Here is a 25,995-nt window from a genome sequence, read left to right on the forward strand (position 1 = left end):
CAAAAAAAATCACACAGAGGGTGTGTACTTAACTAACTTTGTATTTTGCCACACATTGTTTTCATTTACAGCTATGTCTGACAAATGAGCAGGTTTGACATCACTGATAAGTGCAACCCTGTCTAGGGCCTACGAGAAAACCAGGGGGCTCGGCTCCACTGGAGCCTCTGCCCATGCATTTGTTTAGGGAAGAGGAGTCGAATATAAATTTTTCTTAGTAAAATTATCTGCCAGAGAAAAAATGAAGCATGAAAAAGTACTATTTAGAATGTGCATGCCTATATATGCTTTTAAAATGCTAATTGTTGCATTCTGGGAAGCTTTCCATTATATATATGCATATATATGTATCTTTGTAATTTCAGTGAATTTTTAAAACTAGTCTGGCAGGTTGAAACCATCGCACCTGTTCACTTGCACACACCATAAATCGAAAAGCAGGAGTGTGCTTTTCTACGGGTCTCTATGAAACCCCCAGACAAGAGGCATAGTTAATTACTATGGAAGTTATACATTTAATAGCCTTCTTCTCTAACACAGTAATTTTTATTTAAAAAGGAGACTAAACAGAAGTCAGGGGTAGGTGGTTCTCCATGACTGCAAATAATAATGATTTTTTTTTTTTTTTTTAATGTACAGCTCTCACACAAATTTCATTTTGTGAACACACTGGTAAGTACACGATGCTGGGGCTTCCAAAATGTGGCGTATCCCACTGATGGCTCCAACTTGCGAGTGGGCTCAGTTCTGTAATTGGAATGAAAGGAATTTTAACACTATTTAGACAAAGACTCAAACGCAGCATAAAGGGGAAAGCTAGATTTCCTCATATGTTTTTTTTTTTTAATTTAGAGACTTATTTGTAATGAACGGCACTTATTCGGGATTTAGGAGTTCTTTGTAAAAAAACAAAAAACAAAACAAAAAAACAACAAAAAAAAATGTATTTGTGTGCCACTCCCACTATATACTTCAAAGTTTTCAGTAATTGTTATTTCCAAAAATGCCTTTTACTAGGAGTTAACCTTCTCTTACAGCCAGCCGCTCAAACCTCATTTTTGCCAGCACCTCTGCACTTGCTTTTCTAAAGTTTATTATATTCAACCACCTTGTAAATTCCTACCAAAATGCTTAATTCTACGCAACTGTATTTTTCTCCCAATCCAGGCCTCATTCGTCATAAGGCAACTGCAATAACTACATCCAGAATATCACTCTTATTTTGAGAATGTGTTTGCCTAAAACCTTTCATCAGATGCTGAGATTTTTGTAAAAGCGTTCTCTCCATTTCTGCTTCTTCAGAGTTTGTGTATCTCTTAGTTGTGATTAGGGGGAAAAAAAAGGAAAGAAATATCTGGAGTCAAGAACACTGACTTCAAGCTCATGAGGGAAGGTTTACTAGTAAGACTTTTGATAAGCAAAATTAAGTGTGGATTCAGGAGCCTATCTAAAGTAGCACATAAAAGAAGGTCAAAATGTCGAGGTTATACACTGTCTTCATGTTCTGTGTAAAATAGGCAGGAAGGCCAGATGATAAACTGGCCAGAACTTAGCAGCACCAAACACAACCTGTTTTCTTCAAAATAAGTCTTTCAGTCAGACTTGCAATATTATCTTTTTTTAAGAACTGCAAAAAACAAAACAAAAGCCATCGTGTTTGGCTCTATTTTCAAAACAGTGCTGGCTTTGTCTAACATTCTATTAGTGTGCTAGGGGAAGTTGACTAAGAGTGCAAACTGCATGAATTTGTAACATTAGTTTCACAAATTTGTGTCATTTAAAAATAGGTCAATGCTTAGGAGTCCTGCTAGTGAAGGTAGTTTTGAGTCTTTCCAAGTGATCTTTAAGTCAGTTCCCATACACAGCCTATTTTGGGGTAAATACCAATATATGAAAACCCAGCCTATATTCCACACAGGTATTATGTTCTGCTTTTATTTCCGGGGATAGCATGATCTGAAATCATTACTAGCTCATCTAAGTAGAGAAGTTCTCCACTGAATATTCATGGCGAAATATGATTTGATAACACAGTTTAAACCAGATACGTACTTGGAACTATGAAGTAAGGAGTAGATTTTCTTTTTCCTATTTAAGACAAATGACCTTCAATGTTAAAGAGAAAAGCAAAACAAAACAAACAACTTTGATTTGTGTAAAGTGTTTATGTTAAATCTTGTCAGGCCTTGCTAACAAGAAAATCACGGTGTGTAAGAGAAGAAGGAAAAATAATCAACTTTAGTGAAAAGGCAAGCGCTGTTTCTCTTTACCGTTAAATGCCTATATGCCCAAGCCACCTCTGAGGTGCCATATTTGTCCGGTTCCTCTGTCTTTGGATGGGCTTGCTTCTGATCAGAAGCGTAGGGCCATGTTCAGGAAGCCTAGTTCTACTGTTTTGTTTTGTTTTGTTTTCCCACCAAGGGCAATTACAGCTCAACTCATTTGAAAACTGAAAACTTCGGGGAGAAAAAAAATGAGGTCATAATTTACATCTATATTAAATATTGCTAATCAATATATGGGGCCAGCCTCCTCACCTCAAAAAACAGCCTATAATTTCACCCTGAATTACTGCCTCCCTATTCCTCCATGAATCCTTCCACTGGAGAAAAGGATGCATTTTACACTTTTAATGAGGTTGTTGGGCCCAGTTAAACTGTACACTAAGAAACTGAGTACAGAATCAAAAAAAAAAATGCCGTTTATTATTGTAGATTATTCTTTTTCTTGATATAACCAGAATTGAAAATGAAAGAAAAGCACATAGGAACATCACGCGTGGTTAGTTAGTAACTCAAGATATAAAACAATTTTGCACAGCAAAATATGTAAAAGAAAAGTAACTGACAAGATTTTTTTATATTTATTGTGGTAAGATTTACTTTTCATTTCTTTTTAAAGACAGGATGTCAGTCCCTGAAAATAACATTTACTGATTATTGCCTTTAAAACTGTGGATTTTTTTTTTAAGTTACAGAAAATCCAGTTCTGCACCACAATACAACTGTAAAAAAATCTGCATCATCTTAAAACTGTGCAGTAATGCCATTTTTATAACTGCATAAATTTTATTAGCGTTCTAAACAGTTTTGCAATTTTTTTTGTATTATATGCTTGCAGGTTATATCTTAGTGCAATTCAGTCCCAAATACTTTAATTTTGAAAAAAAAAACAACATACATTTCTGAATGTAAAATACCCCTACAGATATAAACAGGGGCGTTTCCCCTTTTAATACTTTGGTTTTCAATACAGTCAGTGGTATAGCAAAGACTACACATACCCAACTTATATTTAAGTTGCAAGCACATGCTGTATAAGCTACTTTTTTTAAACAGTCCCCTTGCAAACTCTACCCCCCTTAACATCACAACAGTAAACAATTTAGTGCATCAATCTTTTAAAAAATCTACAGCTAAACAGACCTAACTCTTTCAAATTTATCTATAACATTCCTTTATCTGTAGCATACATTTTAACTGGGCTAACAGATTATAAAAACTAGAATTAAATTATATACTAGAAACCCATAGCATTCCACATTTGACAATGACCAAAAGCCAAAAAATATAAAATAAAAATAAAACAAACCAAAAATAATGGGGCAGATTTCTCTTTTTAAAAAATAAACTTTAGACTGCTTTTCGGCAATAGCACAATTTTAGTCTCCCAAATGGGGTGTCATTCTTATTAAAAAGAAAACATTAAGAGTTCTTCAATGTTTGCCAGGTTAAATTTGTAACCCATTCTGGTATCTTTCACAAGGAATGCCTTCAGTGCATTGGGAGGTTGAAGTTCTGAGTAACTCAAAGCAGTTTTGGAGCAGATGCAAAATTTCATGGGAAGAAGGCTCTATGGTTGCACTTTTTTGTTCTGAACTCAAAAAAGTCATGAGGCAATAAAACAAAAGTATGAATGCCATGCTATAAGTCTTCGAACGTCCATTTCCAAGCCAAAAAGAAAAAAAAAGGAAAAAATAATTATACCATACATGTCCAGCATGCAGGCTTTTTTTTTTTTATTAATATAATGTCTCTTTTCCATAAAGTCTTTGAAACAGTTATAGTTCATTGTTGCTAAGACAAAGTAGCAAGCATAATAATGCATGAGATGAGAATGAGTTTTTTTAATGGCAGACTAAACTCTCAGATTTGGCATCACAAGGCCAAAACTCACAAGTCACACCCAGAAGGTTGATGCAGGCTTGATTGTGGAAGGTTCATGAGGATTTTTTTTCTCTATTTTAGCATAACAATGCTAAAAAAAAAAAACCCGATGGAACTCGGCACGCTGCAAGTCTATAACATTTCACATTTTTTTTTTCCTTTGCAAGCTCAATCTCACATGAAGAACTCAGGAGAAGAAAAAAAAACTTTGCTTTTTTTTCTCTTTCATCTCGGAAGAGATGGTTTGAGAGGGAGTGAGGGTGGAGGTTGGAAAAAAGGTGGGCAACACAGCAAGCTCCAAAAGTAAAATAAAAAAAAAACCCAAACAAAATAAAACACACACACACACAGAAAATGAACACCAGTTCATGAACTGAAGGAGAAGAAGGAAAAAAAAATATGTGAATGATGCAGGCTTCAAAGGTGAGCAACGTTTCACATGAAGAACTCTGCTGAGATCTTTGAACATTGTGCAAGTCCGGGGGGTGGGGGTGGGGGTGTAAAAAAAAAAAAAAAACAAAAAACAAACTAGCAAGTTATGGAGAATTTCAGATTGGCAATCCATGAGCCAGACACCCATTCCCTCCCCAGTTTAAAACAGCCACCACCACCACAAACTCAAGCAGGGTGTGGGGTGTGTGTGTGTGTGTGTGTGTGTGTGGTGTGTGCATGCGTGTTTGTGTGTCTGTAGGGGGGCAAGGGGGCCAAACTCGGTGGGGGTGGGGGTGAGGTGGTGGCGAGCATGGCTCTGGAACTAGCAAGCCCACACCCGAGTCGGACCCCCGCGGAGCACTTATCAGGGTGGCTAGCTGGGATCGCGTGTCAGACTCACATGAAAAACTCGGGAGAGGACGGGTTGTCGCTGCTCGAGCCGTTTTCTCGGAAGCCGCTGCTCACCAACTTCTCGTATTTCTCCTTGTACGCGTCCCTCTCGCGCACCAGCCTGGAGATCTCCTGCTTGAGGTGGTCGACTTGCTGCAGCAGCTGGTTCTTCTCCGACTCCAGGACGTGTCTCTGCTGCACCCTCTTGAAGCGGCAGGACTGGGCATAGCCGCGGTTTTTCAGGGTCCGCCTCTTCTGCTTCAGCCGGATCACCTCCTCCTTGCTGACCCCGCGCAGCTGCCGGTTCAGCTCGCGCACCGACATGGTCACCAGCTGCTCGTCGGAGAAGCGGTCGTCGAAGTGCAGGCCGCCGGCGGCGTGGTGCGGGTGCAGGGCGCCCCCCGCCCCCGCCGCGCCCCCGCCGCCTCCGCCGCCGCCGCCGCCGCCCCCGGCGCTGGCCGGGCCACCGCCGCCCGCGCCCCCCGCGCCACCGGCCGAGGCGGACGCGCTGCCCGCTGCGCCGGGCGCGCCGGCCGTCGGGTGGTGGTGGTGGCCGGCGGCGTGGTGGTGGTGGTGGTGGTAGTGCGGGCCCGCGCCGCTCTGCGCGGCGGCTGCGGCGATCACGGCGGACACCACGGCGGCGGCGGGGCCCATCTCCTCGCCGCTGCCGCCCAGGGAGGCGCCGGCGCCGGCCCCGGCCGCCGCAGCCAGCTGCTGCGCCCCGCGCGCGTAGCCATCGAAGCCGCCCTGGAGCTGGTGGCTGTTGCTGATGAGCGCCTCGACCGCGTCCTCGGGGCTGAAGCCCAGCGCCTCGGGGTTCAGCTGCTGCGGGTAGCCGGTCATCCAGTAGTAGTCTTCCAGGTGCGCCTTCTGCTCGCTGCCCGAGCCCGGGCTGGGCGCCGAGAAGCTGGGGGAAGGGGGCACCGAGCTGCACGGCGTGCTCATGGGGGTGGAGGACAGCGAGCCCCCGGCGATGAGACGGCCGCACTGGCTGATGATGCGGTCGGTCTCCACCGGTTCCTTTTTCACTTCAAACTTCATCAGATCGAAGTCATTAACATATTCCATGGCCAGGGGACTGGTGGGCAGGTCGGAGTTGCTCATTGCCAGTTCTGATGCCATTCTCCTGCCGCCGCCGCCGCCGCTCCGCCAGATGGGCTGCAGGAGAGGGGCCAGCGGGCTGTGCTGGGTGGCCAGCGGGTGAGCCAGCTTGCCGGGCTGGGGCGCTTCTAGCTCGCGCGGCGGTGGCTGGCCCGAAACCTCCGAGCGCGCTCACACACACACCCCCCCCCGCCCTGCCCGCGCCCCCCGCGCCCGCCCTCCCTCCCCCCTGCTCACGCCAATGTGCTCCCTCGCTCGCCCCGGCCCCTCCTTGCTCGCTCGCCTCCTTGCGCGCAGAGCCGGCGGCTTCAGGCTCGGGAAGGTCCTCCGCGGGCTGCGGTGGCGGCGGCGGCGGCGGCGAAGCTGGAGGAGCCCGGCCCGGTGCGCGGCGTCCCCCGCTCGCCGCTCCGCTGCGCGCTTTGCATAAGGAAGGGCTCGCCTCGCCGGCCCGGGCTGCAGGCAGGGCGCGCGCGGCGGCCGCTCGGGGCTGGAGGCGCGGCGGGCGTCTGTCCGGGCGGCGCGGGCCTTGGCACCGGGGAGTTAACACTTCATGCTTCTCGCCTCCTCTTCTGCTTGGCTCTCTTTATTATTTTTTTTCTTTCCTTTCTCTCTCTTTCTCGCTCTCTCTCCCTCGCGCGCTCTCTCCCTCCGTGCAAAGTGCAAGGCAGAGGTGCAGCCCGACTAGAGGAGAGGGAGGGGGGAGTTTAGTTCTTTCTTGCCTTTTTTTAAAAAAAGCAAAATAGCGAAGTCCTGGGGAAAGACAAGGCAGGGAGCAAAGGGGGGAGGGGGAGGCCAAGCCGACAAGCAGCCCGAGCTATAGCTCGAAGATGAAAAAAGATTTTAAAGCCTCTGATCCAGCAAGAAGAGTTTAAAGCAATTGCTGAGTTTTATAGCACTCGTGACGTCAGGTCCAAATGAGAAATTGACTGGCACTCTGGGCCAATGGGAGGCGGCGAGAGCGGCCGCGATTAGCATAATAGTATAGAAACAAGGAAACTTTTCGGAGCTGTCAATCAGGGCCCAATCAGCTGACTGTCAGCTGGGACGGGCTGGCTTAACCCTTCCTGCGCCGCTGCCTACCCGGGAGGGAACGAGGCCCGGCGCAAAGTTTGGTGTAAGAGGGGAAGGAGTTTTTCCAGAGGGGCTTCGGCAACCCGGGCAGACTTGGAAGGACGGTTTGCTTTTCTTTGGAGCGCGAGACAGGCCTTCTATCCGGAGCCCCAGCTCGCCGGAGGCTCACTCGCCTGGGATTGGCCTGATTCCGCTCCCCTGCCTGCCCTCTACTCCCAGAATTATCAATTCGCCTCCCAGCTTTTCCTCCTCGCACCACCTCTGGCACCCAGGTGTCTGCCGGGGGACCTTCCTTCCCTGAGCCTGGCCGTGCCCGGCGCTCAAACTTGGCCCCAACTCTTTGTCCCTTTCTCGGGCGCCCAGGGAGGGGAAGGGACCGGGTAGTGAGGGATGCGCTGGGGTGTCCGGATCGGGGCTGCGGGCTGGACGCTGCCCGGCCGTGCGCTTGCCCGGAATGCTATGAGTCTGTGGAGAGAGAAAGCCCATTTTATCACTCTCTTTAAAAGGAGGTAAAATAAGTTGGTTAGAGGCCATTCTTCACGGGGACTGGCTGCCCGCTGGCGTCGCGTGCCCTTGGACGGACCCAGCGCCTATGCGAGATAACTCCAGGGAAGCTCAAAGTCAGGTCAGCCGGGCTCAGCCCTCCGGCTCCTGACTGGCCAGAGTTTGGCCTTTGAGACTCAGATTGCGCTCTCTCTCGCTCTCTCTCTCTCTCACCCATCCCCTTACGAAATCTGACCTCTGTTTATCAGGGTCAGGCGCGCCCTTTGCACTTTTACATTTCCTTTATTTATTTCGGACTTGATCGTGGCGGGGAGGAAGGGGGGAAAACAATACCCCAGCCCTCACCAGCTCCCCTCGAAGGGTTAAATTTTAAACGGCGGTTTCTGGAACTAGCCCGGAAACCCAGAGTAGGGGGGTGGGGTGGGGGAGGCTGTTCCCCCCACCCCAGTTGCAAATGCTAATAAGTAGTTCCATTTTCTAGATCGATTCTGTTAAAGTGTATGCAAAAAAGAAATAAAAAAGAAAGAAAAAGAAAAGAGAAAGAAGGAAACCAACAACTAACTCTGTTTCTAAGATTTTAAAGCGATAGGCAAGTCGAAGAAGCAGAGATTTATTTGGAGAGAAAGCTCCTGAAACCGACCCGGCATTTGGAAGACCAGTCCGCCTGCTTAGAAGTTGGGACTGTTGATTCCTTTAATTAATGAAATGCATTTGGTGTTGTTAATCGTATTTATTTTACTTTATGGGGGGGGAGACGCTAGGAGGGTGCATTAAAAAAAAAATTCTGAAAAGCCTGCAAAAAGATCGAAGAGTGGAAACTATTGTTGGAGCGAGTTGGTTTTTACCTCAACAGCGCCACCTTTCGGCAAAGGTCAGTTGAAATTGATCCGTGTCCAGTTTTGTCGATGAAGTGAAAAGCAGCTGGTTACCCAATGTGGAAGGAGGAAAGAGGCACAGAAAGTTAGTTTGACTGAAGTGGGACAACCCCACTCTATAGGAAAGGGGCCGAAGAAAGTGCTGGCAGATGCAGGGATCATTTTTGCCCCTCCTCTTCTTGACTGTTGACAAAGAGGCCCGGGGATACAGACACCCTCCGGGTGTAATTTCTGGCTGAGACCTTTGCAAGCGGATCCTCATGTAACAGGGCCCAAACCCTTTAAAAGTGCCAGGATGGATTTTCAACGGGCTTTATGGCAACATCAATAGAATTAAAGTTACTTGTAATTCAGTGATAAATGAGATGTCTCTAGTAAGATTAAGTGCAGTGCTATAAAGTTGTTTATCTGAAAAGTAATTCTCAGAAAACCTGACTTCTGACACTTAGTCATATATTAAGCCAGCGTCTTGAACATTGCACTTCAGAATGGTCTTCCCCACCCCGTAGCATACTTTGCTATTTATAACCTCAGGTGTCTCTCACTCGCTCCTTGCACCAGATTAGACCTGTGTTAATTTCTCTGATCCTAGTAGCCTTCAGTTTCAGCAAACCCAGGAATCCTTAATGGGAGACTTCCCAAAAGATTTGTAGGCACATCCTAATCTGAAAAGGGCAGCGCTGTCGGTGTTTTTCAGACAAGTAGTGTTTCTTTTCATCGAGACTGCAGAGAAGTTGTTTATAAGGGTAGTTTTGGTTTTATAGGAGCATTTTGTTGGGGGGAATAAACTATGTCTATTACCAGTTTGGGGAAGAAAGAGTGAAGATTATGTCAATAGTTATGCAACCTAGCAGAATTCCCTTGTTTTCCTTCTCTTTAACAATATTTTACCTAGTAATGAAGTTAAGGGATTATAGTTTATGTATTTAGAGGAAAATCCACACTTTCCATTACATAAGCATTATGTCATTTAACATTGCCCATAACAATAGTTTTCTAGGTTTTTTTAAGAGTCAGTAGTCACAAATGTCTGAAGTTTATATTTTTCATGTAAAATAGGAATTTAAGTATATTTAGAAAGAATTTATCTTTTGTTTATGATATATTTTTAATCCCTTTGCATCATATTTGTGTTAAAAGCTGTAAGGTATGATCACTGCCTCTGAAAGCAGTATTATAATAAATAATAATATTTTATACACAAAATTTGCTAATGGTGAAGACTATGCCGTACACATTCATGGCAGAGTATCTAATTGTTACATTGTTATATATCATTTCTAGAAATTAAAAGCCCATGTTTGGGCAGCTAAATACATTATTATCTGCACATTTTTATGGTTTATTTATGTACACTGCTGTCAAGACATGGTATTTTTATTTCTCTTATTGCAAGGTCTTTTATAGTCTCCCATTTTCTCCTGGAAAAAAAAAGAGAGGATCAGAATTATTTTTTTAGATGTGTAGCAGTAGTGCTCTCAGGCTTGCAACTTAATTCTCATTTTTATCCTTTTTACGTTATTATTTAGTGATTCACAGGGGTGTCTAAACATTTACAGTTCTCTGTTAGCAGCATTTCTTTGATAACAATTGAGCTCTCTCATTTTAATTAGTACTATTCAGGTTTTTGATTCTGTACAATTATAGTGGGCCACATTTCTTTAGACTTCTTTGCTAACATTGTTTGTTTCACTTCTATCCAAGCCAATCTAATCCAAATACAATGTGAACTGTGTTTTCTTACTGCTTAACATCTCCTTGCTATATATACTCTAGTAATCTCTGTAGAACAATATACAGTAATTTAGAAACCATGCATTTGTCATTACTGACCAATGCAGACCAGTCGTATTAAAGTTTCTGAAAGCAATGAATATTTATAGAAGATTTTTGAGGGGGAGGAGGGCATGGGTTGCACCGCATAGAATATTGTGACACAGTAACATCAGAAACACAATTATAGTTTCACGTCAGTACATACATAACGACTTCATGCAAAAGTGAAAAACAAAACCCCTGTACATGTCCAAATTACAAAGATTAAAAGCTGAAAGGAATATATTTTTCCCGATTGTGAGTTACAGCAACTCAAATACATCATGCTGGAATCAGACATCCATAACCTAAATAGAACGGGATGCATCAGGTATAGTGTCTGAAGTCTTTGTTTAGGAGCTGATTTTATGGGGCAGAACTAGCCAGTGTCCACTAAATTTCACTATGAAACCAACTAAATTGATTTGAGAAAGAGTTCTTCAGAGTAACTGAATGATAAGGCGTACCCTGTTCTTAGGTCTAGTGTTAGATAAATCCTTTTAACAGTCTTCAGTTAGCAGGGTAAGTAAATCACAAATCACTGTTAGCAGATTCATGGAAGAAAATTAATAGAATCAGACGAGATAATCTGATAAGGGTAAAATTGCTGAGGAAATAGTCTTGCCTCATATTGGAGGATGTGAAACAACAGTCTGATTACTAGGAGTCGTTATGAATAGGTGAATTATGTGCTAAATAATCATCAGAGTAATTCAGCATGTATTAATTCTTTTCTCTTTAAGCAATTCACAGTTGTAAGTTAAAGCCGCTCTCTCTTTCAAGACACATCTTTTATAATTTTTATTAGAGGTAATTTATTATTTGCATTACCTGTATTTACTTCATAATTGAACATTTTGCATTCAAATTTATGTAATGCATTATGCTTGAGAATATATTTCTGCCTGATTAGCATAAATAGTCACTTACCTCATGAATTACTAACAAAGTTTATCTTAAAATATAGGTTTTTTTATTAAGTGGAACACAAACGTATGTACAATAAATTCTGATTTTCCAGTGCAGTTAGAGAACAACTCACATTTGGTTACAGGGAGGCGAGGGAGGAAGCAAAATATAGATGAATGAGATGTGTAGGTTTCTTTCCAAGGGTATCATTTAGATGGGGGCGTATGTGTAGGGTGGGGTAGGGGGCAAAGTGAAGGAGAAGGCCCTAGGCTTTCTGTACACTGTTTGGATTGGATGATCTTGACATGAAATGTGTATTCTGGAAAAACCTGTAATTAGTGATCTCTGCCTTTGTAGAGAACCATGATAACAAGTAAACTAGCATTGGAAGAATTTGGGTTTTTTAAAATCATATTTTAGTTTCATTTATTTGCTTATCTGTTTTTGTCTCTGCAGGGTTCTTCCTTGGAAAACAATATACATCACTTAATGAAATCTGTTTGTTTTGCACAAGAGATATAAAAAATCCAAACGTTTTCTTCAGTGAGAATTCCTGGGAAGGTATACCAGCCTTCTTCTCTTTCTTCACCTGACAAAGACCCAACACAGCCGCGCAGACCGGAAGTGTTTAATACATAGTTTTGTGCACACCTGAACGTGGGAATGAAAGGGCTTCTTTGGTTTTAAACAATAGATAGAGCTATAAAATTATGACGGGGCCTGTTTTCCCCCACTCTTGTCATTTTCAGTCAATAGATTTCCCGGGTTTCTTTTTTTGTTTGTTTGTTTCCACTTTCCTTTTTCAGGGGATGGGCATCTCCTTAGATTTTTGTTTTCCTTCAGTTAGGGTCAGCTTTATGATTCATTCTTCCACTGTTATCTTTTTTCATCCTCTTCACAGCCTGTACCGGTGAGGGAATTTGTCTCAAAAGCATTCAGCCCTTCGAAGATTTTTATTGTGGTGGACTCAGAACTGATTAACAGGAAAGCAGAAACAGAAAAAGGGACCTGATATGAGGGCGATCTTGATGCGGGTTACGTCTCTCATGCATGGTAACTCCTCGGTAGTGCTATTTCTGTGAAGTTTTTCACCCTCCTTCCTAGCCCTGGGGGCGGGGTGATTCATAGCTCCTGTTCCAAAGGCATTCAGCAGCCATTTGACCTGGGAAAGAAACAGAGTTTTAGAAAATACAGACCAAATGTAGACACGCCTGTGATTACCAGGATGAGTATGTCAATGCAGGTGGCTTCTGAATTTCTGTTTCTGAGTTTGTTTGGCTGACACCTGAGTAAAGGGGTCCCTTACAGCCCTGTTTTATACCTTAGTTCTTGGTGGCAACGTGGATGTTGCTGATATCTCTGATGTGTTTTTCTGTGCATTGAAAACACCAGACATGCTCTGTGACATTCTCACAGCATCCCCCATCACAATGGAGTATTCCTAATCTGAGAAAGAATAGAATATTGGGCGAACCTCCCCATCCACTCAAAATAAAATTATAGTAAAATTTACAGACCTTCTGTTAATAGTTTTTATTTAGTACCTTTATAACAGTGATACATGCTCCTTGTTAAATATAAACATTTGAACAGGGCAGAAATAAGAGGATATCAAATAAAAGAACTGCTATTCCTCATCTCTACCCCAGTCTTTAAACCTTGGTCTCAGGGTTTACCATCTGTAATAGTTGGGGTATATGTGTGTAGTCTTTACAGAATGGCATCGAAGCATGTACATGGTTCTTTAACTTGTGCTCCCTTTAAAACACATTCATGTTAACAATCTCAAAAAGAGATTTTGGGCACTCCTGTCTTCTTTGGCAGAATTCATCTTATGGAACCTCAGACTGGAGGAAGTTTGGAGATCTGATCTTAACACCGTCCTTCCAACCAGTATAGGAGCTTGAATCTGGTTTAGGTGAGCTGGCTGCATTCAGGGACAACTTCTCCATGAGGCCCAACAGACACCTTTCTTGGAGCCCACAAGACTCTTGAGGGTCCACAAAAACGTTTTTAAAAAAACTTTAAAAATAGAAGTACAAGAGGAATGTAGTATAGCATGGATGATGTCTGTCATCATACCAACACAGTTGTAAAATATAATTTAAAATATTTTTTAATGGAAAAAAGGGTCCACAGAAGCCACGGTGCCCAGAGCCCACAAAACTCCACAATATGACTGTAACTCTATGTACCTGATCACCTCCAATGACAATGGCTGATCTCAATTTTACCTCCCATTATGTCCATCTGTATTCCCACAGTTCTTGAGATTGTGAAGAAAGCTCTTGTTTAACATGAAGTCATACTCCCTTCTTCTAGACCTTAGCCCTGACTTTACAGACTCATGAAGCCATGTATGATAAGTGCTTCTGTGCCATAGAGTCTTTGGGAGTTGGAGAGAGCCAATATGACACCCTTTCCCTACTTTTTGTTTTTCATTCAAAATACAGCCAGCGTCTTTAACTTTTCCACGTTTCGGTTTTAAGTGCCAACTCCTTCTGGTTACTAACTCCCAGGTGGGCGCACCTGGTTCTTGCTGCCCTCTGAGGGTTCAGGTCTCAGAACTGAACGCAGACACCCAGGTGTGAGCCTCCTATCATAGGGAGAGCACCTATGCTCCACCTCCTTAAGCTGCAGTTTGTCTGCTCCTAATACGGCCCACAATTTCACCAGCCTCTCTGGCAGACTCCTAACACTGGTGACTCATCATTCATGGACAGTGGACTCAAGCCCAGGCTTTTTCTTCTCACATTTCCCCCATCCTGGATTTGTGTGCTTGTTTTTGAACCCAAGCACAGAAATTCATAGCAATCCTCCATAAGCTCCATGTGCTTAGATTCAGTCTGTTCTGGGCTTGTCTAAATCGGTTTGGATCTAGAATGTGCCATCAGGTAGTTTTAATTTGTTTTTCAGCTCAGTGCCAGTGGCAAATGAAATTGATGGGCTTTTTATATGACCTAGCCTCACGGAGCCAGGTCTGTCATCTGCAAATTGGGTATTGTCAGGATTAAAGATTGTGCCTCTGGAGTGTTTCCTATGGTGTGGGCCACAGAGGAGCTCATAAATAGTTGGAAATTTTCTGAATTTCCTGCTCTTCCCCTGAGTTGCTGATAACAACATTGGAAGGGACAAAGACCTGTGGCATCTCAGTGCAGACTGTCCCTCCAAACTCCCAATGATTACACAAAGTGAACCACGAAATCATTCAAGTCCCCTAATGGACATTTTAAATGGACTGCCTAATTGGTAATTGGAGTTATTTTAAACTAAATGACCCCATCTGAAAGTCCTACATATATCTTTCTAATGAATTCTAAAATAACTTCACTTTTTTTTTTTTTTTTTTTTTTGGAGACAGAGTCTTGCTCTGTTGCCAAGGCTGGAGTGCAGTGGTGCAATCTTGGCTCACTGCAACCTCCGCCTGCTGGGTTCAAGCGATTCTCTTGCCTCAGCCTCCCGAGTAGCTGGGACTACAGGCACCCACCACCATGCCTGAATTTTTTTTTAAAAATATATTTTAGTAGAGATGAGGTTTCACCATATTGGCCAGGCTGGAATAACTTCACTGTTTTATGGTGTAGGCAAATCTTTCTGTTGGAGAAGACAGATGACTAGATAATTGTGTCACATTTCACACCTGCCTTTGTCTTTGTAAACCTTTGCCCTGTCAAAATACATAGTAGTTGTCCAAAGTTGGGATCTCAGAGACTAATAAAGAATAGATGTAACCTAGAAAAGCTAAGCGGAAGAGCTGTGTGTGTGTATACATACAAACATATTTGAGATCAGCTCTTTCCTCCCTGTTTTATCTCTGGTTTAGATCACCAACTTCCCTGCCATTTCCTGTCGCCAATTTTAAAGCCGGGGAGCTCAGAGGCATTTTCTTCAACAGAAGAGTTCAGAGTTTCAGTGTCCACCTTTGAGCTACAACTAGTCCCTCAGTGATGTAAATATGCAGGCTGTTGCAGAATCTCCTGTTCCAGGATGCCATCTCGACCCCTTTCAGAGAAATCTGAGAATGAGAGAAGGAACCAGCCCAGAAGTGGTTTATGACCTGCTGTCTGTGTCCTGCCTGAGGAAGCATGGCTCTGGCTGTTTCAAGCAGACTCAGCCTGGGATCCTCAGAGAATGGAAGGAGTGGTGGAGACCCGTCAGGGAAACATCACTGACCATTGACTCTCAGCTCAGCTTGAAGCTGCTGATGAGGGGCTAGGCTTGGTTGCTGTCACAGTGATGTGAGCTCAGGCAGTTGGGGTTGGGGAAGAGGGACCGACCAGGAGACACAGCATCTGAGGTCAGCACCCAGGTCTTCCTCTGACTCACCCTCTGACCTCCGCAAAGCCCTTCACTCTCTTCCTTCAACTCATTTTTCAGGCTGCAAATGGACTGAACTGCGTGAAGCAGTTAAAACAAACCTGCTTGCATGGGAGGAATGTTCCTAGCCATTTGAGGCTGAATATAGGGTAGATATAAATAGGGACCAGACTCCCATAGAGAGACGGAAGCTGGCATGTCGGGCTGCCATGGAGCATTGATGGGTCATGGTGGCAACTTTGGAACATCTTCAAGGTCCAAACAACAGATACAGCAAGGCAGGGTCAGAATGGCACAACCAACCCCTCCTGCATCTCCAGGCCAGAGGATGCTGTTGTTTTAGGTTGCCATTGTTTAGAGCCTTTGGTGGCAGCACAGTGAGGAGGATCACCGGGCAGGGAGACATACCCAGGAGGTGCCTGGTGCCAAAATGAGGATGTGAATCCTGCTCTGCCCCAAGTGTAAGACCTTAGGCAAACTAGCTGACCTCTCTGAACCCGTCTTTTTCTTAGTGAGAGGTAGACAAGGATTTTGTGATAATCCTTGTGATGAGCATGTATACCAAGTGTTTGGCAAGGTGCCTGCCCCGAGTGAATGCTCAAAAGAGCAGGCTCTGTTAAGATGTGTCAGGGACTCTGCCCACACTCTATACACGTCATTTCACAGTACGGGGCCAGGGCATGCTAGGAACTTGAGAAATAGAATAGTGTCCCCTCTTCTGTCTGCTCTGCTCCTGCCTTAAAGTTGTATTTACCTCATAACCTGGCCTCTTTCTCTCCTCTCCTAAGTCTTTGCACGATTTTGCTCCCCTTGTAAGGAGGGATTTTGCTCCCTCTTCCCGCTTCCCCTGACTTCTCTTTTATTTTCTGGCTAATTTTGACTCTTCTTCAGGTCTTGGGTTTCCTCTTAAAAGTCTTAATTGTGTTCTCTTTGCCCACTGGCCCCCAAGCCAGGCCAGGTGCCCACTCTGTCTGCTGGTTTGTGTCTGAGTCCTCACAGTGCCCCGGGAGTTACTACCCACCTGTGAACTGCTTAAAGACAGGGACACCGCCTCTCTTCTCTCCTTCTCCTTCGCCTGCTACAGAGCTCAGCATACAGTAAGCGCTCCATAAATGTTTCTTCAGTGGAAATGACCACACTGTCTGATTCCTTGCTTCTTTTTTGAAGCTCGAACCTACACAGAATGTCCTGCCAAATGTCCCAGAAAACATGACTTTGAAAGGGGCAGGGTGGCTGGCCGCTGTGTTGCAACACGGCACTTCTTACCTTCGCCTCTCACTAGTCTGACTGGCCCGTCCTTCAATTACCAGGACGCTTATCTTGCTCACTCATTAGCCTATATCCCTTAGCTGGAATTGAGTAGACAACATGGTTGAGATATACGAGCTCTGGAACTGAAGTGATCTGCAGTCAAATCTTGCTGGGATGGGTTTTTGGAGGAAGGGAGGCTTAAGATTAAGTGGCTGAGTGTAAGTGGGGCATCCTATTTCAGCACTGCCTGCTGCTGCTGGAGAGAGCTCTGGTGTAGCTTTGAGTCACAGCTGCTTTTCCCAGGGCTTCAAAGTGCACAGACACTATTTTGTAAGCTTCAGATAAGAATGCAAGGCCCACCCTCATTTCCACATGTACAAATCATGCCTATTCTTCAAGGCACAGCTCATATGTGATGTGGCGTTGCACCTGAAGCTCTGAGCAGAGTGTCTGGCATCCATTAGTAAAAGTTTGATGCTAATACTAAGCCCCCAGCTCCAGAAGCCCTCTTGCATTCCTGTATCCTCAGGGTTGTAGTTTGACCTCTCTTTGGGAGCCTCACAATGTATCCATTAGGTAGGGTATCACCTTGCTGATTGTGTGATCTTAGAAGAGTTTTTGATGTGCTTTTTGAGTCTCATTATCTTCATCTGTATAATGGAATGGCAATTCAGCCTCTTTGGGTTGCAAATGATCTTTGGGTTGCAAATGAACAACACTTGACTTGAATTTGTTTAAGCAAAAAGGATTCTCATTGGTTTGCATGGCCCAGAGGTCTAGGGACAGAGCTAGTTGGGGTCAGGGGTCATATAGTGTCACTGGAACTGGCTTCCTTCCATCTGTGTGGACTCCAGACCAGGGCTCTGCGTAAGAATGTGATAATTGTAGTAGTTCCAGCCTTTAATCTTCCTATGCTGAATTCATGGGAGCCAGTTGGAGGCCCCAGTAGAGCACTCAAAGTCACGGTTTGGGTTGCATGGGTCTAGTTCATTTGACTGCTTTTATGCCCACTCCTGAGCCAACCCCTGTGGCAAAGAGATGAAATATCTAATTGGCTCAGACGTGGGTTCAGAAATGGTACGGCACAGGGGCCTGGAGAATTCTCTGAGTCTGTCTGAGTGTGATGGAAAAGCCGTCACCCAGGGCGACACTGAGGGACCTGCCATTAAATGGGAGCATTACTAATAGCCAACTCAGACATGATACTCACCTGGGCCTTGCCCTTAGTTTTAACTTATCAGATTGTCACAGCAACCGTATCAGATATGTGCTGCTGTTATTTACATTTGACAGAGGATGATGCTAAGGTACCCCCTTAGCTTCCCTTTAGGCACGCGTTAGAGGGCTTTTCCAAGGCCACATGGCAGGTGTGGTACAAGATGTAAATCCAGGCATGGCTGCAAAGTTTGCACGCACAACTACTTTCCTTTATTATGTATTGTAGGAGGGAGCCAGTCAAGAAATGAAAGGTAACAAAATAGATAACTAACATATATTATGATGTAATGTAATATGATAAAGTATAGTATCATATAATATAGTATATTACTATAAAATATGGTAACATGTGTTGTATTAGATCATATGGTATCATGCCAAACACTGGTAAATGGTCCATCTTTGTATCTGTCAGTAAAACATCTGCTGTGAGTGTGTCTTAGGGAGGTGTTGAGTGCGTGTTGACCAGCTGACCAAGTGACTCATTTTATGTGCATAGTATGAATCCTTAGATCCAAGAAGCTTGCTTCTGTCATGGCAACATCATTATTATAACAATCTTGTTTGTTTTGATTTCACAAGAATAGCAAATTGTTAAAGAATGAAGTTCAAGGAAAAATCAGGTAAACCAATTTCTAGAAGTTTAGTTCTCTGGTTTCCAGTGGCGGTGGGTGTTTAAAGATGTTAGGCTGAACCTATGTCCTTAAGACTATCTTACTGGACAGACATTATTGGAAAGGACTGTTTCCAAAATCTTTCCACTGGTGAAAAAGATCTGAGCAAGTCTGTTTTACAGACAGGTGGAGTAGGAATGAGATGGCAAATGCAGATGATACAGAGCTTTTGAACTTATTACCAGCCCCCCACACCCCCACCCCTTAACCTTTTTAGAAAATGCCCTTAATTCTTTGGGAATTTCTCTCACTATCTCTAAATTGGTATTTGCTACACACATAAGCGGCGGTGTGTTTGAAGGTTGTTTGTGAGTGTTAAAGCACAGAGGGCAAGCTGAGAAGTAAAGATTTTGTGCTGCATTTGATGATCAAACATATGCCCTCTTTGGCCTTCTCAGGGCGCTGGCATTAAGGCTAGTAAATAACCTTGGGTTTCCTCGTGTCTCTCCAGCCTCCCATCTTGTAGCCCGGTATTACGTGAGGCACTTAATCAAAGCATAAAAGCAATTATAAAACGCCTCTGAAATTACATTCATATCTGTAATCAGAATTGCTAATATCTCCCCTCCCTCCACCATCCTGGTGTCATCTGATTTTCATTCCCTTGAGGTGACTAAGAGTCTAGTCATTAATGTAACACCCACCAACTTTATTGGAAGTTACCGTCAGAAAGGTCTGTTTCCAAAAGCTCTCTGAGCTGAATGCAATTACAGTGCTGGTTCTTCTTGGCCATTGCACAAGTCTGTGCATACTCTTTGTACTAGAGTCTCTTTCTAAACTTGAGCACCAATGTGAGTTTGCTGTCCATTTTCTATGTCACAGGGGAGTTTGCTGTTATGAAGCTTTAATTCAAATGGATAATTTGGGAACTTCCCTAAGACAAATGTTCTGGTTTCTTCAACAAACAAATGACCTGTAAAAGGGAGGGGGCAGAAGGGAGTTCTGTTATAGATGAAAACAGGCCTTCTTTTAGGTCTAAAAGGAGTGGTCTGAACCCAAGGAGGTAGCAGCAGAATGGTGGGAGAGCTGGCTTGCTGCGGCAGGGCTGGGGACACTGTCCACACTGCACTTTTCACCTGCCTCAAGGGTCATACTATCAACCCAGCCACAGTGCCTGTGGGTCTGGGCTGCCTGCAGCCTGGTGTGTCCTTTCCTCCTCCCCACCTTTTCAGCCTAGCTGACTCACATTGATAGCTGAGACTTCTCTCCTTCCTTGAGAGGCCCTTCTTTGACTACTACTTTCTCATCTAAGTGGGACAATGTATCTCCACTCTGCTCTCAGGGCCCACTGGCATGGCATTGGTGATTGTACATTGTAATTATATATGTATTTTAATTTTTTAAATTTTGGAGTAATTGTAGATTCACATGCAGTTGGAAGGAATAATACAGACGGATCCTGTGTACCCTTCACCCATTCTCTCCCAGCATTGACAGTTTGCAAAATGAGTACAATAGCACAACCAGGAAATTGATGTTGTTATGATGCAACCATCTTACACAGATTTTACCAGTTTTGCATGCACTTATGTGTGTATGATTTCATGCTGTGCAGTCTTATCACATGTAGATTCCTGGGATCACAATCAGCATTTTCACAGTCAAGATACAAGGCATTTCCATCACAAGGATTCCTTGTGCCACCCTTTTGTCACTGTCTTCTTACTTACCTATTTCTCTCATGATTCTGTGACTGTTTTGAAGTAGAAGCCTTATGTTTAATCTCTTTCTTGGTTCCAGCAAACTCAAACCAGCACCTGGCTCATAGGGGTCCTATAAATACCTGTGAAATCAATTAAAATTCTACCAGAGAAAAAGAGTAGGCAATCCGGGATACTTTCTAGAAAAGTTTTGGCTGAGAAGGAGAGAAAAACATTCCCAGGCACAAAGCACTAAGAAGACACAACGTTGCAGGACTTTTTCCTCTAGAGGACTGTGAAGATCCTGGTGATAACTATGGCTTTGTATTACCTTTAAAAACCACCTACTCATGCGACCCCCAGAGGGAGCAGATTTCTGTGCAAGACCAGGCACAAACGCCAGACTTTTATTTTGTGGTCTCAGTGTGGTTCCTTTTGTATCATCGTTCCATGTGTATGGGGACTCAGAGGTTATTGTATTTGGAAATCGAGACTTCATCACATACTATACCTGCATGAGGCTTCACCTGGTCAGAGGTCAGCCTCCCTTGTATCTGGCAATGATTAAGGACATGGGGACATATCAGGTCTGCAGGGGAGAGTGACTTGAGCAAGGAATTTGGGTGCTCAGACAGAGTATCAGGATTTTTCTTCTCTAGACCATCTCACGACAGACTTGGAAGGAAGAAGGCTTGCTTTCAGTGGTTGCTAGCCCCACTCCTGAATTTCAACCTACTAGTGGCAGAGTTTTCAGAAAATATCTTACAGTAGCAATGCTCTTAAAATTACCCCATATAATGGTCATGCTCTCATGAGACACATGAAACCATGCATGAGACATCAGAATCTCTAGGTTTTGACGAATGAACAGATACTAACATGTGTCAGATGCTGTTGAGTTTCCTCCAAGCCCAGGTCTTAAAAGGCCAGTGACCAGCTGACCTATTATTAAGATATGAGAGCTACATGTCTGTTCTTCACTTATTAGAAGCTTGTTGTAGGTCAGGCTTTGTAATAGTCTGGGGGATACAGGGATTTAAAAAATCCTCTTATTCATCCATATATCATTCCATATATTCATCCATCCATCCATCCATTTTTATGTACATAGTCCAACAACATTTTTTTTTCCTAGTCTCAAAGAACATGTAAAAGGACACTAAGACAAAGGTGGCTTTTTGAGCTTCTCTGCAATATCTTCCAGACACTAACATGTTTTTGCCTCTTAGACACACGGACCCTTTAGAATATATGTGGAGCAGCCTACTGGTGACAACAAGAACCAATGTTATTTGTTATTTTCTTTCTGCATTAAGTAGGAAACAAACGAGTATCTGAACAGAGAGTTAAGCTGTCGTTGTGGAGATGACCCTCCACCCTCTACCACATCACTAAACTTTCACAAGGCCTCATGGTGCTGGAACACATCTCACAGATAGGAATTGGGTCTATACTCTCATTCTCATTGGTCTCCCTGTTGTTTCATGAGAATCAACTCATTTGCATGGAATTGAATACTCTCTTCAGGGTCTAAAGGTGTATCTTGAGCTAGTTGAGGGACCCATGTGCTCATCTGAAATAACAGATCAGGGTGCTGAGCTGTGTTCTGAAGTTCACTGGGATGGAGTAGTTAAGGCTGGAGTTATGTACATATATCCTTACATAATGTGTAGGACTGAGGAATAATTCATGCCAATAAAATCAGAGATTGGGCTGTTCTTATTGTGTGAAGGGAGTCAATGCTGACCCTTAACCAGCACTTAATTTTTTATGTCTGTGTTTTCCGGAAAGAATACAAAAATGTTTTATTCATACTATATATGAATCTCACACATACATAATTATTTTTCACATATCATATATGTGTGTGTATATATATATTTTCTTCACTGGTATCTATTTAGATCTCTAGGGCCTTGTATCGTGTATGGAATGCACTATGATTATTCGGTTTCACGTGAGAAAGAATACAGTTTCTCCTAACCACTTCACTATGCATTCACAAGGCCTCATGGTGCTGGAACACATCTCACAGATAGGAGTTGGGTCCATGTTCTCATTCTCATTCGTCTCCCTGTTGTTGCATAACCAACTGATTTGCATGGAACTGAATACTCTCTTCAAGGTCTAAAGGTGTATCCTGAGCCAGTTGGGGGACCCATGTGCTCACCTGAAACAACAGAGTGTGTCAGGTGAGCTTCCAATGAACACTCCCATCATTCTGCACCATGGGGATCTCCTCCAGATATTAGAAATAAAATCTGACTGGCTGGTCACCCAGTTTCTTCAAATACAGGGATATGTCATAACTGAAAGTGTTCCTATTGCAAAATGCTTGTCTCTACAGCTTTTAGACAGGGTTCGTAGGTTATGGAACCAGAAGTCAAGAAGGGAGAAGGCACACTGAACCAATGAAAGAGCAGGAGCAAAGATTCAGGAGAAAATAAGGCCAGTGTTTAAAACTGTGCCCCTGCTGCTGTCTCCTAGGCACAGAGAGCAGGGACACTGAGATGGGTAGGAGGAATTGCAGCAGAGCTGATCAGGGTAATGAGCTGTGTTCTGAAGTTCAGATGAAGTGGTTAAGATTGGAGTTAAGTGCATAAATCCTTACATAACATATAGGGTTGAGGAATAATTCCTGCCAACATAGTCAGGGATTGGGCTGTTCTTATTGTGTGAAGGGAGTCAGTTCTTAGGTCTTGTCTTAACTAACCCTCAGATATTATGAGTCTCTCTAATGGATCTAAACTTCAAAGGATTTGGGGAGAATTGTTAACTCTGTAAGCTTCTCTTTTTTCATCTAGGCTACGTCAAGGAACACTGAACTTCCATCCTAAAAATCTGCAATTCTACCCATATCTTTTGAAGCCATTTTTATGAGCAAGCATGTTGGCAGCGCCTCACAGGCTGCCTAGCACATGGTAGCCACCAAGTGATGCTTGTGTGTGTTTTTTTTTTTTTTTTTTTTTTTTTTTTTTTGTGGTGGGAGGCCTCAACATACTTGCCGGAGTATCTTTCTTGTTGCAGAAATACTTAGTTTAAATTAAATCATCCACCAACATATATTTTATTGTTATAGCTACTCATTATTTTATATAGTGCTTGGAGATCTCCACTGAGAAAGAAAAAGTCTTGCCAAAGCTCTGATGTGTTTGGTAGGGCCAGGACAAGCTCTCTGCATTCCTGACCTCTGCCTATATTCTGTGCATTGCCCGTCTTCCTTATTCTCAATGGGACATAGGTTAGTTTTATAAGAAACAGCCTTCCCATGTTTTGGGGGGTGCTCCATGGCAGGCGAGATCTGTAGAGTCAGACACCTGTACTCAATAAATAGATACAGCTACTGCTATTATTACTAATCATTGGCTCACTGAGAGAATTCATAGAAATGTGTGACTTGGCTTGTTTTGCTTCTGAGAAATGGAGGTTCATGCTTGTTCCTTGCAGGAAGTTCTGTGGCTTAGAAAGAGACAGAAAATTATGTACCAAAGTGACCTTTTTCTCCAACTGTTGTGCAGTGCACAAAACTAATTAGCCAGGTTCTACTTGGGTTGAAGTCTGAGAGTAATGGAAAAGTTGCCCGGTGAAGATCACATAGTCCACAGGGTTCCCTATTTATTCTCTCTCGGTGACTTCTGTATTAAATTTGTTCAGTTTGCTAGTCACAAGCTGGTATTTCAGATGGAATGGCTTGGCAGCTAGCTCTTCTGGACCTCTAAGCTCAGCTGTGGTCTCCAGCCAGCAACCAGGAAGCTGGGAGGGGCTCTGGGATGGCAGGGGAGACCATGGCTTTGAGTTCCTATCTGATGCATGCACCCCATCTTTGCTCAAGCAGGGAGGTACAAAGCACAGATCCACTGTTAGGCAACCATGATGGGCCACCTGCCAAGGAGATGGGAGAACCAGGGCCTGGAAAAGAGGAACATCTGCGAAGCACAGCCTGAACCATGAAGACTCCCCAGGCGTCAAGTCACCCAGGGGGCTGTGGACTGTGGGGGAGTATTGTGGGGTGAGGAGCCTGGGGCTCAGACCAGCGTGTGGTGAGCATCCTCCTACGCCAAGGAGCCAAAATGACTGCACAGTGTGAGGGCGTCAGTGCAGGCTTGGAAAACAAAACCTGCCTCCTCTCTGTCTCCTCTGATGGGAAGCCAGGACCAGTGGAGGGGTCTGGTTCAGGGCCCAGAGCCACCAAAACCACTTGGCTCTTGAATGATCTGACTTGAGGGCTAACCCAAGCCTTGTGAAATCCCAAGAGAATAACTTCAGGTTCTGTAATTCTAGTGCAGACTGTAGATGCTGTTGGAAGAGAAGAAAAGGAAATAATGACCCAAGTCAGTAATTGTACTTTCCAGTAGTCCCAATGCATAGTTTATATGAGCATCCTATAAGAGGCCACTGGCATCTTAATAAAGGTAGTTAGTAGTACACATTGCTATTCAGTAACAGCCACACCTTGCACCCCTTTGGTAGAACCCCAAGGGTCAGAAGATGATCTACTGAATACGGCCCAGCAGGGTAACACGAACTGACGGGTCCTTGAAGACAGTGTTCAGCCAGGGCATCCAATCTAGAATCTCCCCTCACCTACAAATCTCTGAGTAAGATAAATATTTCATTTTGCAAGCTCTGTGTTTTGTTGCTTGCAGCTAAGAGCATTCTAACTCACATAATTTCTTCAGAGACACTTCTGTAATATGCCTAGTTCTGAATGAACTCATGCTTCCCACACTACCCTTTGAGTACTTCTTTTACAGAAGTTACCATTGCCTATTTGTCTTACCTCTGTTGTACATCTGTGAGCTCTTTGAAGACAGGGACAGTATCTTATCCTCTATCCATTCAAATCCCCGAATAAGTATATATAAATGGATAAATACATGTCGTCAATTACTTTGGAAATTAGATATTGTTGTGAGTATAATAGGATGTGTTTCTCGGGTGGCCCTTAAGGCCAACAGGGAGATTTCCTTGCCCCAGATTTCAATGAGGAAGGTCGACTTCTGCTCCAGCCTTGAAAACTCTTGTGAGGACAGAAGCATGTTCGTTATTTGTCAGTATACTTTAAACCAGATTAAGGTGCCACCTCCCCCAAAAAATGACACAAGGAAAGCTTGGTATCTAATGCTAATGAATTATGTGTTCCTGGGTCTTTTTTCCCCCCATCTTCATTTCTTATCTGCATAAAATAATGTTCTTTTTGTTTTTGATTGACTTTACCAGAAGTCACACTTGTATGGGTATAAAAAGCTAATAAAAGTGTCTATATCAAGGAAAGACCATGATTCTCTCTCCATGCATTAAATACTGCCTGGGGAAGCCATCAACCTTAAGTTGTACTCATCCTTTCCGTGCAAAACCCATTGAATGTTCAATGCTTTGTAGACCTGAGCTTGCTCCATCAGCATTCCTGGGGTTAAAGGTCACAGTCTTCTGGCAATTTGGAGTCAAAAAACTCATCAGAAAGAAAGTTTTTTGATTTATCTAAGGAAGCCATCCATAAGCCTTTTCCCCCTTACACTTCAATTAGAAGAAAGAGGCAGATTTTGAAAAAAGTCATCATGCATGCAAGTGATACCAAATATAGCTGTCAAGAGTAAGGACAGCCGCATCATGGAGAAACTAGGCAGGTGGT

The 25,995-nt window shown here is 43.6% G+C and overlaps 1 protein-coding gene and 1 long non-coding RNA gene across 3 annotated transcripts; one reads left to right on the top strand and one right to left on the bottom strand.

The window, feature by feature from the left end:
- Positions 1 to 527: 527 nt before the first annotated feature.
- Positions 528 to 7,000, bottom strand: MAF (MAF bZIP transcription factor). 2 transcript variants are annotated; one of them, XM_033219095.1, is made up of 3 exons: positions 6,327 to 7,000; positions 4,999 to 6,146; positions 528 to 747 (listed from the first exon to the last, which is right to left on the bottom strand). In XM_033219095.1, exons 2-3 carry the CDS (start codon positions 6,108 to 6,110, stop codon positions 654 to 656), a joined length of 1,206 nt encoding a protein of 401 aa, XP_033074986.1. In that variant the 5' UTR covers positions 6,111 to 6,146; positions 6,327 to 7,000; the 3' UTR covers positions 528 to 653. The 2 variants fall into 2 exon arrangements, with proteins under 2 accessions (XP_033074986.1, XP_033074985.1); XM_033219094.1 differs by having other exon boundaries at positions 4,999 to 7,000.
- A 9,526-nt stretch (positions 7,001 to 16,526) lies between these two features.
- LOC117088091 lies at positions 16,527 to 25,645 on the top strand. Its single transcript, XR_004438994.1, has 2 exons — positions 16,527 to 16,677; positions 24,199 to 25,645. It is a non-coding gene; the product is annotated as an uncharacterized LOC117088091 (long non-coding RNA).
- Positions 25,646 to 25,995: the final 350 nt, after the last annotated feature.

This window comes from Trachypithecus francoisi, unplaced genomic scaffold (genome assembly GCF_009764315.1).
Source record: "Trachypithecus francoisi isolate TF-2019V2 unplaced genomic scaffold, Tfra_2.0 Lachesis_group10, whole genome shotgun sequence".
NCBI lineage: Eukaryota > Metazoa > Chordata > Mammalia > Primates > Cercopithecidae > Trachypithecus > Trachypithecus francoisi.

Bases quoted from the DNA above. Each gene is read 5' to 3' on its own strand.
- MAF (XM_033219095.1), bottom strand. From the start codon at position 6,110: ATGGCATCAGAACTGGCAATGAGCAACTCCGACCTGCCCACCAGTCCC. The intron at 748-4,998 runs GTGAGTCTGACA...TTCCAATTACAG, and splicing joins TCCTCTCCCGAGTTTTTCAT to AACTGAGCCCACTCGCAAGT.